Source organism: Dermacentor andersoni, chromosome 1 (genome assembly GCF_023375885.2).
Source record: "Dermacentor andersoni chromosome 1, qqDerAnde1_hic_scaffold, whole genome shotgun sequence".
Classification (NCBI taxonomy): domain Eukaryota; kingdom Metazoa; phylum Arthropoda; class Arachnida; order Ixodida; family Ixodidae; genus Dermacentor; species Dermacentor andersoni.
In genome coordinates, this window is record NC_092814.1 from 127,801,600 (window position 1) to 127,818,334 (window position 16,735).

The 16,735-nt window shown below is 46.3% G+C and overlaps 1 protein-coding gene and 1 long non-coding RNA gene across 3 annotated transcripts in view; one reads left to right on the top strand and one right to left on the bottom strand.

Moving 5' to 3' along the window:
- The window catches only part of LOC126544137 (MAM and LDL-receptor class A domain-containing protein 2-like), a 115,864-nt gene that overhangs the window by 91,342 nt on the left and 7,787 nt on the right, over window positions 1-16,735 (bottom strand). For both annotated transcript variants that reach the window (XM_055062003.2, XM_072287079.1), the window contains exon 2: window positions 4,596-4,739. In XM_055062003.2, coding sequence (XP_054917978.2) covers window positions 4,596-4,739 — 144 coding nt within the window. The remainder of the gene's footprint in view (window positions 1-4,595; window positions 4,740-16,735) is intronic.
- The window catches only part of LOC129380584 (uncharacterized), a 114,678-nt gene that overhangs the window by 65,398 nt on the left and 32,545 nt on the right, over window positions 1-16,735 (top strand). The gene's annotated exons all lie outside the window — the stretch shown is intronic.

Consider the following 16,735-nt stretch of genomic DNA (forward strand, 5'->3'; position numbering starts at 1 on the left):
TGTTTCTTAATGCGCCGCACGAAATTAATTTTAGATTTGCACAGCATCAACACAGCGCAGTGTAATCTTAAAAGCGGCTATTTTAGTTTCGCTCTCCTTTTCCGAGTTGTACGACGTCGGAAACATTTGAAGCAATTTCTCTGACTGCCGGTAGCAGCCTCAATCATGAAAATACGTCTTCTACCGCGCGATGTGCTTTCGAGAACATGTAGCGCCAATCGGCAATTTTATCCACTTGGACTGCAGTATGTTTCAATGCGAGTAGCCATAAAGGCTTAGTACATAACCACGCTCTGTCATAAAAGCCTCCAACGCCGACCTACATTGCCGCATTCACATGTGAAGACGAGTAGCACGAGTTAAACTTGAGGTGCTCGAATAAATTTATTCTCGATTTATCGGCGCTCGTTGGGCGGTAAGCTTTTCTTTAACTATTACGCAGCGCTTATGTTCTATACGTTCTTCACTTGTGAAGATGCTTCCATGCTCTCGAGTCCTTGGCAATATATGAAGGGAGCAGCCATACGAATAAGCCGTATCGCGTATAGTTTTCAGGCCAGCAGAGCTATTTATAGTGTCCAAGTCGCATTTGTCCTTGTTTAGCGCTGAGCTTTTTACACGAATACAGCGGATAGCTACTTGTGCCTCGTTATCCGGTTGTACTATTTATTTTTATTGCGATAGCAATTATATGGACACTCCAGGCGCATTTTTGCCGTCGCCGTCGCCGTCAGCGTCGCCGTGATGTTTCGTATAAAGCCCAAGGGCGATAACACCGTCGCCGCGCGCCGTGCTCTGTATGTGCGAATGAAAGCACGCGAGGGTAGCCGACGATCGTGGCTCAACCTGGCGCACACGAGGGAGGAAAGCGGAGAGCAAACGCGCCGTTTTCCATCCCGCGAAAGGTTGTGCAAGTAAGGGAGGGAGGCGGGCGGCGTTCGGCTCCGGTCGCAACTGCGTATTTCACGACCGGGCGCAAAGGGAACCGACGATCGCGGCTCAATATCGCGCGCGAAAGAGGGGAGGCAGCTCAGGAGGGAGGGGGTAGCGGCTCCTGCGGCTCCTACTCCGCCAGCAACTGCATACTTTGCGCGGCGGCGCGCGGTCGCGCGTGCCGTATCTTGAAGGCGACCTGCAGACGGCTCATACCTTTGTGCGTGCTGTGTTCTCGCAACTGTTTGCGTTGAAGCGATAGACACCACGAAGGTAACTTCGATCGCTCCTGTTTCCGCGCTTGTTCATGCTAGCGTTTTGACAGCGACTGTCCGCTTTCATCGAGTGCGATGTGTTCATGTTTGCTTCTGCGCACTGAGAGCATGCTTGTTAATTCTGTTAGTAAGTGAATGGTTCCAAGTTCATACAGCCAATAAAACTACTATCCTTGCTTGGTATAGCTGTCTAATAATTTCCTATTGCAATCGATGCTTCGCCTTTCGGGCGAAAACGTGGGAACCTGAGAGGAACGTGCATACGCGCACAGGATCCGACCCATAGGTGAGCATTTTACTGTGAAAGTGATCCCGCGTCTCGTAAAGAGCTGAAAGAACTAGTATATGTATCTGCCACATAGCCTCCGACCAACGCACTGCGCCGGAGATCTCGAAGGCTCATCCCTGCTTGTGTGTCAGTAGCGTCACGCTAGTTACATGTCACAGCGGTGATACGGGTTACACAGCCGTGTACAAATGTGCTCAGGCCGCGGTCACCGCCGCAGTTGTAGTGAGAGTGGCGATTTGGGCGAAATGGTTGGAGTGGTTACTTTTAGCAATTAAGGGACGCTATAACGTAAAGATATTCCAAACCTTTCTATTCCAATTTTTCAATCAGCCCTCCACAGCTGGTCAACAATATTTTGGGCCACGCCCACTTCGCTTATTTGTCACGCGACGTTACGAAAACCGCGATAGCCCCCTATCTGATATGACGTGTACACACTGATTATGCATGGATGGATCGAGCAGAAGAAAACTACTTATTTCTGATTCGGCGCCTTTTCCCCATTAGCCCTCTGCTATTGGTCAAAAGTTTTCGGGCTGCACCCATTTCGCCTGTCTGTCACGCGACGTCAGAAAATTGCGAAAACTCGCCGCGTCAAAGTGTCGTGCACGCGTTAAAAATGCATTAATATGCCGAACAAAACTGACTTTTTTTTTTCTGAATAGCCGGATACTGTCTCTTTCCGAAAGGCATAGAAGATGGCGGCGCGCCGATCGCTCAGGCGCTGACTATTCGTACTTGGCGGAGAGCATGTATTTGTTTGCGTATAATAAACTTTTTGCGTGGCAGTATAACTTTATCGAGCCCTTTCGGCATGTATGCGACATCACTTTTAAAACTCTTCCTTGCTGAGGATCCGTTTTAGCGGCATTCTTAACCTTCCGTTGCACGTTGCCGCGATTTTCGACCAGCCACAGCAAGCTAAGTAAGGGGAAGCTAACCAATCGCAGACGCCGGCACCACCCGCCTCATCCGGTTATCTATTTTTACTTCGCTGGCTCGGCCCCATCGAAACCCTCTGCATTTGAGCGTGCTCCCCGTCTCTCGTCGGCCAATTAGATAAGAAAAACCGTTCGATGTAGGCAATATTATTCGTTTTGAAAGCAAACAAAAGTAGCTTCCTATAAACGAGAAGAGCGTTTGATTGGGCTATTCAGACAACGCTGTGGGTCACTGCCCAATGCTTGCGTCGGCGGTTACGTAAATGTGATGTCAGGAGGTTAGAAAAAAAAAAAGAGATTCGAATAGTTTTCCGCTATAGAGTCCAAGGTATCGGAAACTAGCAAATGCATATGGCAGAGGTACGAAGATAAGCTATTCGTCCGAGATGTGATTTGCTAAAACTGAGCGAACATTTTTAAAAATTTTATTTTATTTACATCATACTTGCGATCACGTTTGTCTATCATTCAACATACGGGCAGGGCACCCGCAGCTTCCCGAACGGCAGCTCTCCTACATCGAGAACAGTCTTGCTTCATTGCTAACGTCGCACTCGTTGCATCATAACTCATGCACCAAAAAATAGATTTAAAAAAGAACGTTACGCTTGCTTCTGATATCTGTAATATGTATACCTTATCTATGACTAGTGACTGCATCTGCATTGGTTACCAGCACCTATAAAATAAATTCACAACTCACAGTTGTGATTTATTTATTTATACATTTATTTAATTATTTATTTATTCGGAATATTACATGCACCCAGAGGCCATTATGGTAGTGGGGCGCATTGCGCTTAATATGCAAGAAAGAGTAATGAAAAAGAGCGGTAAGAAAGATGAAATCAAAACGAGATAAACTGTGACAACATAACGGTACACTAGTCACATGTGCAATTCATGAACTAAGAATTGAAAGTGCGAGGCATGTGGCTGCTGACAACCATTTCCCTGTGGTGACCATGAATCATGAAAGATTAATGTGGCGCTTAAGTAGAGCAGGGAACGAGTTAAGAGATGCGGTGACAACGGCATCGGGCAAGTTGTTCCGCTGACTCATTGTGGGCGAACAAAAAAGGTAATTTGAAACCGTGGTGCCAAAGTGTATCATTCTAATTTTCCTATTGTTGTTTCTCTTCTTTCTTTTGAGACTGGTAAATGGGGTTTTCCAAGTGCCGTTGGAAAGCGTGATTTCAAAATTATCGCGATATATTTGGTTGAGGGAGGAAAGCCTGAAAAAGCAACTGCAAGTTAGTTGTGGCTCCCAAGATAAGGAACCTCTAAGGGCTGTTACTCTGGCTTTACGACGGTACGGATTAGGTAGGAAAACGAGGGGCACAATTTCGAATGGCTTCTGACTTATTTAATTAATACATATCAGTATCCCATACCATTGCAACATACTTGGTTCCGATGAACAGGCTTTGGTCGATCGTCAGAGCACACATACTGTTAGCAAAGACTGTCGGCTAACGACAAATACTTCTTAGGAATGAAGGACCTCATTTAAAAAGCTTTTATTTCGTAAGTACTATCTGCAATAGACAGGCCGTCTTCTCTAAAAATATGTCCTTAATAGGGATTGGCTGAAATTTGTTCTTACTATTAATTCTAAGGTGAAAGCTTTTTTTGAGCCCGGGCCGAAAAGTTTTGCGCATTCAGTCTTATGTTCTGAATCACCGAAGATCAACGTACTACGCGTTGTGATCCATAACCATAAACTGCGTGCGCAATGTAGAATTATAAGAGAGAAAATGGGAAAAAAAGAAATAATTTGCCATCTTTGCTCTTTTTTCAGCAAGGCACACACATAAAATTAAAAACGGCCCGTATTTACAAAAAGCTTTTGCGCTAGAATTGGTCGCAGGAGTACATTGCAGGCAATCCTGACGCTGGGAATATTATTAGCAAAGCTGGTCGGCCAATGCCTAAGAACACTTACGAACGAAAAGCTTTGTGAATTGAGCCCCAGATCACAGGTCATGAAGACGAAAAGGTTCCGGCTACGCTGACGAGGCCGGACTTCTGCGACACGCTTTTGCTCATAAAGCCGATATTATGCGCTCTTGGCGGGAGTATGCAGTGGAACGTGTTTGACAATCATAAACGCGAATAATAACAACAGGAACGCCGCGACGGCAGCAAGAGACTGACCTCCTCTGGTTGTGTGATCGACAGCGGGCCCCTCGTTTACCAGCTTTGCCCGAACTGGCACGAAGCAGTCGCCGCCCTTGCAGCTTGACGAAAACTCGCAGACACCATGCTCGAAGTCGCATTCAACCTCAGCAGCGTCTGCACCTAGAAGATTAAGTCGGAACACGCTTGAAAAACAACCAAATAATCACAATATAGAAATTGAAACACTGCCACGTACGTCTTGAAAAAGGACACTGCTGCATGGGGCTCCGTAAAAACATTATCGCGGAGCCTAAAAGACATCGCATCGCAGAACACGATCGTGAGCGTCTATATGGCAATAAGTATATATAAGCACATTGCTATATAAGGCAAGAACTATTGAGTTTAATCCAATACAAGCACACAGTTGATGATGATGATGATGATGAATCCTCAACAAATGGCACAAACCCACTATGGGGGATAGGCCACGAATCGGGTGGTAATATGATTGAATGAATAAAAGAATTTGGTTAATAAATAACGAACACAAAAAGTAAAATAAATATGTAATCCAAGATGAAAAATAAACTGTGAATACCTGAGTAAAACTAGTGATCAATACTATAGTAAACCTTGCGTTGATAGGAATACTAAATTATTAAAAGAAACATATACTTGGACTTGGGTAAGCTAAATTTTTGAACAACAATACTAGAAGGATTTAAACTGTGTATTTGTGCTTTTATATTTTTTGAATTTCGTAGACTGAAGTAGAAGTTTCCGTCCGACACCCTCACTGAGAGTGCGTCTTCATCGTCGTCGACACCCAGTTCACTTCATCGTCCTCAGCTTCCGCAGAAGCGGCAAAACTACAATACAGCCAACTGTTAGGCGAAAGTTCTTTTACAACACATTGCTGCGGAGACAGAACGAAGATGTGGAACGCGCGAATGCCCGTGGAGGATGCGAACTGCAACCTTCAAGGTAGTGGATAAGTTGCCCATGTTCGAAATCGTCCCGCTGTTGCTGAGCCAAGTCAGACATAAGAGAGATTTAGCAGAGCGTTTACGGTCCGCTCCGCTCAGACCGGAATATCACAACAATTGGCACGCAGCCGCTCAGCAAAACGCTACTGGGAACACTGACGCGCGTGCGCACAGCACACATAGCGGCAGCGGAACGTGGGACGCTGACCACGTTCCGCTAGGAAACTGATTTAGCGGTGCGTCAGGGAGCGTGTAGTTGCTTTCGTAATCGTTTTACCGCCAAGCTGAGAGCACGTCAGTGGCATCTCTGGAAGACGCTCTTGTTAGATAAGCGAAATCAATGCATTCTGTGCAGCCACCGGTGCGCGTGAAACGTGTGCGGAGCGGAGCGCAAGCAAACGCTCTGCTAAAACTGTCTATATTCACAGCGCAGAGGAAACGACCGGCTTCTTCGGCATCACTTCACACCGTTGCAAGTGGATCGCGCGAAAGACAGTCAGCATCAGTGTGCCTCCGGCCAGATTTGTAGACGATTGTTAGGTCAAATTCTTTAGGACGAAGGCTCCACCTGGCGAGACGTCGTCAAGGGTCTTTGAGGTTGGCTAGCCAACAAAGGGCATGATTGTCGGTGACCACACTGAACGGACGACCGCATAAATATGGCCAGAACTTAGCTATCACCCAAACGACAGCTAAGCATTCCTTTTCAGTGGTAGAGCAGTTCGTTTCTACAGATGTTGAGGTGCGGCTACCATAAGCAATAGCACGTTCAACGCCATCTTGCCACTGCACTGAGACCGATGTTGCTAACATCAATGTGCAGTTCAGTGTCGGCATCTTCGTCAATGTGTCCAAGTAAGAGCGGTGTCTGGAGGTGCCGCTGAAGGTCGGAGAAGGCGTCTCTCTGGTCCGGACCGCAAACAAACGGGATATCCTCCTTTGCTAAAGAAGGCAAGGGTTCTGCGATCTTGGAAAAATTCTCCACAAAGTGTCTGTAGTATGAGTGGAGGTTCAAGAAGCGGCGCACGTCACGTTTGTTGGTTAGTGGCGGAAATGCGACAATAGCCATACTTTTTTCTTGGTCTGGCCGAACTCCTTCGTTACTAAGAACGTGGCCGAGAAACTTCAGCTCCTGATAACAGAAATTACATTTCTCAGATTTTAACGATAGGCCTGCAGAGCGAATTGCAAGGAACACGGACTGAAGTTGCTGCAAGTGTTGCTCAAATGCCCCAGAAAAAACGACGTCGTCTAAATAGAGCAGACATGATTGTCACTTAACGCCTGACAGCACGGTATCTCTCATCCTTTCAACGGTCGCGGGAGCGGAGCATAACCCAAAGAGCAGCACCTTAAATTCGTACAGGCCGTCAGGAGTTACGAACGCAGTCTTTTCGCGACTACTTCCCTGCTCTTCAATCTGCCAGTATGCGCGTTGTAAATCCATTGAGGAGAAGTATCGTGCATGTCGAGGGTAGTCTAGAGAGTTATAAATGTGTGGAAGAAGGTAGGCATCTTTTTTCGTCACCCTGTTCATTTTGCGGTAATCCACACAAAACAGAAGAGTGACGTCCTTCTTTTTCGCAAGCACAACGGGGGACACCTACGGGCTGGTTGAGGGTTGAAATACGTCGTCGTCAAGCATTTGGTTCACTTGACAACGAATCGCCTCTTGCTCATTTTGTGACGCACGGTAGGCGTGCTGACGCACGGGGTGTTCGGTCGGGTCCGTTAGAATACGGTGCTTCACGATTGATGTCTGTTTAACTTTTGATGTCGGGGCAAAACAGTCACTCAACATGCATAAAATACTTTGTATACGCCCTTTCTGTGTGGTTGAGATCCCAGGATTTACGTCGACTGTACTGACAACCTCGGTGTCACTCTTGACGGCTGCAGAAAACTCAGCAAGCGTAGAACTTATTGAATCCCCAATCTCTTCAAAGTGAGCAATGGCCGTTCGCTTTACCAGGTGTTTATACTCGCCGCTGAAATTCGTCACTAAAAGCTCAGTCATCCTGCGGTTCAGCTGAATAATGCCGCGGGCGACGCAGACTTGCCGAGCTAAGAGTACCGGTAAGTTTATTTCAGCGATGCCGCTGCTGTCATTGTCGCAGTCGCTTTCAGCAGTTATGAACAAGCTAATTCGCGGCGGGAGTGTCATAGTGTCATCAACCACACGCAGTGCTGTCTTGCGCGTGTTGCTATCTTGCAATACGGAGGCGTAGTTGTCGCAAAACGTTATAATCAGCTCCCGAAGATCGATAACAGCCCCGTGCTAGCGAAGAAAGTCCAGCCACAGGATAACTTTCCGGGAGCACTCGCGCAACAGAATGAACGATGCAACGTACTTGGACTGACGAATTTGGAATCGGGCGGTCCATCTTCCAATCGGCGTCAAGTGATGATCACCTGCTGACCGAAGGCTTGGTCCGTGCCATCGCATCGTGACTTTTCTCAGTTCAGCAGCTAGTTCGGCATGGTTCGGCACTCATAATAGAGTAATCGGCGCAACTGTCCACGAGGGCAGTGACTGCGTAGTTGTCGACCGGAATGGGGATGTCAGTGGAAACACTTTTTTAGTCGACGGCATGCGGCTGTGAAAGGTAACCGTTGGCGGTCTGCTGGCGTATCGGGGGAGAAGGGCATTTTACAGTTCCGTCAACAGCGTCTCCACCCCCGGAGGTCGCTACTCCTAGTTTCACCGGCGTGGCCTTGGGGACTTAGTGAGTCGGCTTCCAACGCCATGACCGAACGCCGAGTGATGGCCAGGTGACGTAGAGCGTCGAGGAGATGGAGAATGCGACTGGTGCCACAAAAGAGTCGGGGAATGGTGGCTCGCCAAGTACTCGGAAATAGCTCGGGGACGCTCACCATACCGGGGTCGATGTGCGTCTTGGCGAAACTCGGGAAGCGTGTGTACTCTCGGTATGTGCCGGTTTGTGTACTCTCGTTGGTATGTGTTTACTTGCCGGTATGTGTACTCCCGGTACAGGTGGCCTGCTTCACCACAATGGTAATAAAGTGGCCGATTCTCGTGAGCGCGCCACACACTGGATTTCCGCACGTTTGGAATTGGACTTCCGGAAGGCAGAGAGCTCGGGAAGTACTGCGTCATCTGTTGCGTAAACGGACGGGACTGATAGCCGACTGCCAGCATAGGAGCACTTAAGGCGTTTCGGCGTGCGACAGGAGAGGGGCTGTGGCAGGCGGCACGACCAGCGGTTGTACCAGCTGCCTGACCTCTTCGCGTACCACACCACTTAGAACAGTCATGTGGGGTTGAGGAAACACTGCACGAATTTTTCGCAGCTCCTCAAGCACAATACTGCACACGAGTTCCCCGACGGCCGTCAAGTCAGGGATTGCATGAGCGACGAGAAAAATTTAAGGTTGCTTGGGCGCTCGTCCTGCGACGACCGCTGCCGTAGCATACTCTCCATCGTTGTTGCTTCATTGAGGAATTCGGCTGGGTACTTGGTGGGTTACGCACTACACCTGCGAACAACTGCTCTTTCACGCCCCGCATCAAGAAACGTATTTTCTTTTCTTCTGTCATTCCGGGATCAGCTCGCCGGAACATCTGCGACATGTCCTCAACGAACATGGCGACACTCTCATTTGTTCTCTGATTCTTGGCGTTGAGGGCACGTTCTACATGCTCTTTCAGGTCTGAAATTCCGTAGGTATTTCGCAGCTGGCTTCAAAATTCTTACCAGGTCGCGAAGCTTACTTCATATTTTTCAAACCAGATGCGCGCCGAGTCCTCGAAGGCGAAGTAGACATTCCGGAGCTTTCGGTGGTCGTACCATTTATTGACGCTGGCAAGTCGATTGTAATGGTGCAGCCAGTCCTCAACATTCTCGAACGCGTCAGCGTGAAACGACATTGGGGTCCGCGGCGTGTTGAAAATCCACGGAGCAGGCGGAGTGGTGGGTCTCTGCAGTCTGGCTAGCCGTTGAATTGGTTGTTATCTTTGTAAGCTTTACTGAGAGAGAGTACAGTTCTGGTAGTAGTCCAAGTTGTCGCCGGCTGCGCCGAAGGTCAGCGTCGAAGGGGTCGCGATCGATGTTGGGCGCGTCTTCTTGGTTGCAGTGCATGGAACACTTTACCCAGTACGTCCACTCGTAACATCCTATATAAGGCAAGAATTAATACCTTTAATTTAATGGAAGCACACGTGGGAGCAGCCCGCATCAGTCCCAGACTGATCCCTCAGGACCTAAATAAAGTTCTTCATACCATACCATACACAGTTTGCTTGCTTACTTGCTCCTCACTTGTGGAGCTTACCCACTACAGGGGATTAGCCAAGAAGCCGGCGGTTAAAGGTTAAAGGGAAAGGGAGAGAGGAAAACCTAAACGGAAAAGTAAATCAGGGTGAAGTATAACGTTCATGTTAATTAAGAAATAGATATACGTGGCACATACAGAAATAAAATTGATTGTAATTATATATAAACAGCAAATTTTGTGTTTCTTTCTGGGTGGTATTAGAATAATTTCGAACACACAATCAGCCATTTAATGATCTATCCAATTATTGATTTCGAAAACTAACATGGTAGCCTTCCTGTGTCACAGAGATAATCGCAAATGGCCGCGCAGATGTTTCCGTCCGACACTTTCACTGAGAGTGCGTCTTCGTCGTCGTCAACACCCAGCTCACCGCCGTCCTCAGCTTCCGCAGAAGCGGAGACCACAAAACAGCCAACTGTTATGCACGGGGCAATATGTACTTATTAATATTCCTATTACGATGCAGCATTATTTAGGCGGCGTAGACAAAGCAATAAGGAGAAATTAAGCAGTTGAGCGTGCGACGCCCTTGGTAGACAACACTGACCAGAAGACTCAAACTGTGGCATTTGAGCACTAAATACGCAATAAAGAAATGAATTCTTACGGAAATCAATTTTGGTAATTGGCTGAGCTCACAACAGCGTGATGTCATGAGCTGCGTAATCACAGAAATCATGGCATGTGCAGTGCGCAGCTTCTTTCGATGTATGCAATGCGCATTTTAATCCGTGCACCTGAACACAGATTAACCGCCATGCTTGCCTGCATCCTGTCCGCATTAAACGCAAAGAAAATTAAGATGAAGGAAGCCCTTGTGAATTCGAAAAAAAGTTCTTTGATCAAACGCTTGTCAATTTAAAAGTTCGCCACGCAAGTTCTGGCGTTACTTCAGTGAAAGAAATGAAAAAAATTGAGCAGATCGAACACGAGGGGAAAATCCTGACACGACTTGGACTTAGCTGCTGGTTTCAATCGCTTCTTTCAGTCAGGCGATAAGATAGGCGAATACAGCAACGGCGATATGACGACCACAATGGAACCAGTTATTATCAGCCGTGAAAGTGTTTTTCAATTGCTGCTTGAGTTAGACGCGAAGAAAGAAAGCGGGCTGAATGATCTACCAACTGAGTTTCTGAAACGATATGCCAAATGGGTTTCCTTTTACTTAAAATATTTGCGAAGTCATTTGGAACGCATTCACGTCCACAAAATTGGCGCAATGCAATAGTAATACCCGTTTTTAAAAATGACAACCGTACGCAAGTGAACAATTACCAACCCATATCCTTACGTCAGTTTGCTATAAGGTTCTAGGTCACGTTATAAGAAAACATATTATTAGTTTTCTTTATACTAACCAGTTACTTTCCACAAACCAACATGAATTTAGGAACGGTCTTTCCACAGTGGCACAGCTAACAGAAACACTCCATGATAAATCCGTCCAACGATCTTGTCGTCAGCGATGCGCCAAGCACTAAGTATTCATCCATTGCCACGTAATATGCACCCCGAGCATGACAATGGGCGGCGCAAAATCCCGTGTACGATATATTGGCCGCATGCTTGCAAATATCCCGGAAACACATACTTTATACACGGATACATCACGCGCTCAAGAGGGCTATACCTCGGTAGTTTTGGATGGCACCGAATCCCTGAGAGACTCTACTGCAATGCGCGGAACAAATGCTGCTTACGGAGAAATTCTCGGTGTTGCTCTTTTAATTCGATACGTCATCCGTGTTCCCGAGGAAGTGTATATATTGACGGACTCGCAACAGGCATGCCGGGCGTTCCTATCAGGACATGGCATCCCGAGAGCGGCGCACCAAATTCTCAAACAGATTCCGCAAAATGCACCAACCACACCTCCCCGCATCCACTTACTCTGGACCCCTGGTCATACCTCGCTGCCGGGTAACGAACGCGCACATGCGGTTGCCCGAGAAATTTCCCTCCGGGCGACTCGGCGTGGTGAGGCGACTAGTTCAGAGTGGGGGGATCCCTTGCTCCGTTACAAAGACATACTCCGTCATTATACACGCATTCGTCGCACCCACGCCGCACCACCGCCGTCCTTCTCGCGGGAGGAAGCAGTGGCATTACGCCAGTTACAAACCGCAACTTTTCCAAATCTTGTCTCTCTCAATAAATTCTACCCACACTGTTATGCAGATCGTTGCCCTGGCTGTGGCAGCTCGCCCACAATCTTCCATGTCACTATTGAGTGCACTGCAAACCTCTTTCCTCCCTTGCCAACTCTCCTTTACCCCCTACGCAACAAAGAGCTGTGGGACGATGCCCTCCGCGACGGACCTCCCGAGGTCCTCCGAGCTGTGATACAACGCGCTCGAAACATCGCCGGAATCATCTTAGGGACCCTGGACTGAGGGTTCCTCCCACACTGCTCTCGCCATTCAAATATTATTAATAAAGATGTTTAACTCTCTCTCTCTCTCCATGATTCCTACTTGAACATGAATGCACATCTGCAAGCAGACGTAATAAGTATTGATTTTAGGGAACCTTTTGACAAGGTTTCTTATCGCAAATTGCTCGTTAATTTGCGTCAACAGGCTGTAAGAATTGGGAATTGCACTTCAAGCCCATTGCGCGTGTACTCGGGGTTCCCCAAGATTCCGTTTTAGGACCAATACCCTTCTTGTTTTTTGTTAATGATACCAGTGCACTAGTTGAAGCGTCTGTTAAAATGAAACTTTTTGCCGTTGATTGTTTTATTTATACACCAATAGTTTGCGAAGGTGGCCAAATTAATTTGAACAGACGCTTACAGGCATTAGATGAGTGGTGCGCAAATTGGGACATGGAATCAAACTATAGCAAAACAACATTTACGCATATTCGTTCAAGTAGGCGCGAACTTTCCTTCAAGTACCACATCGGAAACCGTCCTTTAAGTACTGCAGCTTATTTGACATACTTAGAAGTCAGAATTATGCCCACTTTGCGATGGCACTCACACATTGATAATGTGTTCCAAGACAAACCAACAACTATACTTTCTAAAGAAAAAGCTGGAATGTGCTACACAGGACGTGAAATTAACAGCCTGCAAAACATTTGTACGACCAGCCTTTGAATACGTACGCGCGTGTTTTATGGTCTCCTCATCAGAAAATACTGAAGGCGAAAATAGAAAGAATAGAAAGACTGGCAATCCGTTTCATATGCGGTAAATACCGACGTGCGGACTCTCTTACGGCCTTGTTAATCGTGTGAGCTAGAGCTCCTTGAGGAACGCAGAGGTAAACATCAGCTAAAGTTTCTTTTTAAAATCATGAGTGGGCGAATAAAAATAAACAAGGATCTATATCTAAAACCTCCAGGAATACGATGCTATCATCTAAAAAATAGCACAGCTATCCAACCTTATTTAACACACACTGATGCTTTTCATTTATCCTTTTTTCCTGCCTGACACAATTGAAATGTGGAACAGTTTGCTTAGCGCAGTTGTGAGCAATGAAAGGTCTGCCGATTTTGAAAATGGGTTAGGTATTTTTATTGTTTGTGATGATGTACACTAAGTTATTGCACGAGCATTTACTTGTCGACTTTTCTTTGTATAGTTACTCTTCTTTGTTCCTTGTTTTTCTGCTGTTGATTACCAATAGCGTCATTGAATTTGTACGTTACATAGAATATAAGGTTTTATGCGTGAATATCATGTATCATGTATTTTGACACATCACCCTCCCTGCAATGACCCCAAGAACGGGGTTGACGATATCAAATAAATAAATAAATAAATAAATAAATAAATAAATAAATAAATAAATAGAACGGAAAACTCTCTTAGAAGATCCGCTGCAGGAGCGGGCAACTTCTTGCGGTCCTCCACGATTTTAATCTCGCAGATAGCCACCCGTATAGTCACCTTACGGAAGTAGCGAGGACTTACATCGACATCATGTTCATTCTTCTGCAGTCTGTTTGTCGCCTTCTCGCCAAATTTTGCAGAAATGGTCAAAGTCGGTCGTTGTTCGCAGGCAGGCTGACTAAAGGTGGAAAAGTGACGGTAAGATTGGCCTTACCTTCATTATTCAAATACAACACCACGCTCCATGAATGCAGTTTGTGCGCCCACCATTTAACAAATAAAGTGCGACGCGTCTGTTTTTAAACAACGTACTGTACCGTGGTTGTACGGAATCCATAGTTTATCTTATGTGAGTTTACTTCGCATGACTCGAGCTAGTGTGTGCTGCCTCGATACAACTTGAGACATAACCGTAAAAAAATAATTAGCTGAACCTTTCTATTGGAACAAAAAGTGTCACTTAGAAACCGCCAACTTGAAAATATGAACAGCGTGAGCAATTCACGGTCGCGCGCGCTCCAGCTTGCTTTTCGATCTTGCGCTCTTGGCGTGGCCGTATCTGGGCCCCGTATTCATAAAACAACTTCTTACGCTAGAATTGTTCGTAAGATAAACTTACAGCCGATCCTTATGCTGCACACACCATTAGCAAAAGCGGCCGGCCAATGGCACAGAGCACTTACGAACGAAGGTGCGAAGCCAGAAAGCTTCTCGTCCGAAAGTGCTCTTTGGAATCGACCGGCCACCTTCGCTAATGACATGTCTTGCATCAGGATTGACTTGCATTCGCTCTTGTGATCAATTCTTGCGTAAGAGTTTTTTGTAGATACGAGCCGAGAAGCTCTGTAAATGTGATGTGTCGGTCATAAGGTGGGTGTAATATGTCCCGCCATCTACGGTCGGTGAAGAGCAGACAGTTGGTTATCCTACGCGAAGAGCTTGCCGAGTCTTCACCGACAACCTGCGGGAATTCCATGACGGTCATGTCGCTCAGCGGAAACGATAATCATCTAAAAGCATCATCATCAAGATTTCGCAAAAGCTCGATATACCAGATGTTTCTTTTTATACAGAATACTTTGTTTAAAGTCTAGGCCCCTGCCATTTGTGCTGATAGGCTACGTGGTATTTGAATCTTGCCGTTGAGTGCGAGAGTTGGCCGACGTTGAGGGAGACTTAGAGAAAGGAAAGTTTATTTACATTATGTACAGGAATAGAACAAAGCAATGTAACAGTAAAAAGTCGATGAGGATAGCTATAGGGGCTTGTTGGTACAGCATGTCTTATTTTGTTGTAGCACAAGCTGAACGAAAAGGACAAAAGAAAGGTACGTCTGACACACACAGCGCTAACTTTCAACAATAGATTTATTTCCACTTCTCGTTGCTATATATACATCCTCGAAACGTCATACAACACGTGTGAAATCTCTGTAAACATGCTAGACACATATCAACAAAATGTTTTTTGAAAGTGCGTTTTCGTATCTCTGCGTTTCCTGCCTATGAAAACCAAACTCCAAACTCCTCCGACCACAGGGCCACACACACAGAGCAAACATATGAACGGAAACAAATGTTCTACTTTGCTTGTACCCAAGCGCTTCATTCCTGCCCGGTAGCGCATATTGATAACAGCCCTCGGGCATTCCACCGATTCACTTTTCAGCAACGTGCAGCAGCGATTGCGAGGCCGAGGCAAATGCTGCTGAGGTATACATATATACCGCACGTGTTTCCATATCTGACCTCGGTGCGTGTAGTTTGGAGGGCGCATATTAATGAGAATAAGAGTTATAACATTAAAGGAGCCATGCGAGATAAATCAACGTACCATCTCCCAAATATTTTTGCGGGTTCACATTCCGATGGAGGCGGAAAGCAAGAACACCTGTCTACTTTAATTTGCGCGCAGGTTAAGAAACTCCACGTGGTCAAAATTGATATGGAGTTCTCCACTATGCTGTCAGACATAGCCTATAGATGCTCCATTGAGACATAAATCGGTCATTATTTATCAATTATTTCCCATTGTGTGTGTTTCATCACGACCCTTGTCGGGAGTGCTTACGTATATCACGCGCAACTTCGTTATCGTAAAGGTTTCGTGTGACATGTTACTATAGTGAACCCAGCTTTTAAAGTCTGATTGAAGGGCGGTGCGTGAGAGATAAAGATGGCTATTCCAAAATCACGTCGTGTTTACGCTATGATAACGTCAGCCCAAAGCGCGGGCCACACAATGGACCATTTCTGCAGGCCCATGCAGGCATAACATGTACGTCAGCTACGCCGAGCGAGTAAGCGGCGATTTGGGTGATCTGATGGAAATGTAGAGTAGTCACAGCATGGAAGGTCAGGATTGCCCAAACGAGCAAATACACGACAAATGCGATGTGCTGCTTATGTCTCAACTCCGGAGAGGGAAACTCATATATTACTCATTTTCCTTTGCATCGCTGCCACTCCACTGCGCGAACCTGTCAGCTTGAATAACAGAGGACACGCTACGTGTATCGTGAGTAGCATCCTTTGTTCCCGTGTTTTAGTATTTTTTTCAATTTGGGGGGTTAAATTCGGTTGTTACATTTAAAGAGGAAAACTGAGTAGATACCGGGGTGTTTGTTATCTGGCACGAAAACCAGGGAGAAGTTGCGGGGTTTTGGTTGTCTGGCAGCCCAAAGCACGGTATTTTTCTGGTAACCTTGAGAAACGCATAATACGATCAACGGTTTCGTTTCGGACCCAAGCGTTCTATTTAAACAAGAGAAATCACTCGCTGGAACATGTAATGACAAAAAAGCTGCTCGCAAATTATGTGGCGAACTCGTCTCGACACATCCTCACTGTCCGGCATTAGTACCACATTTAAAGGAAAGCAGATCAACGAAAATGACATATAAAGAACGGGTTCGTGAACAATTCTTTGTACATTTTCAACAAAGGAAAAAAATAAAGAAGTAATGCACACAGACATGCTTCGCCGTAGGTGGGATGCTTTTCCTTATCTTGCAAGTCCTTCGCTAGAATAGCAGCTTGGGC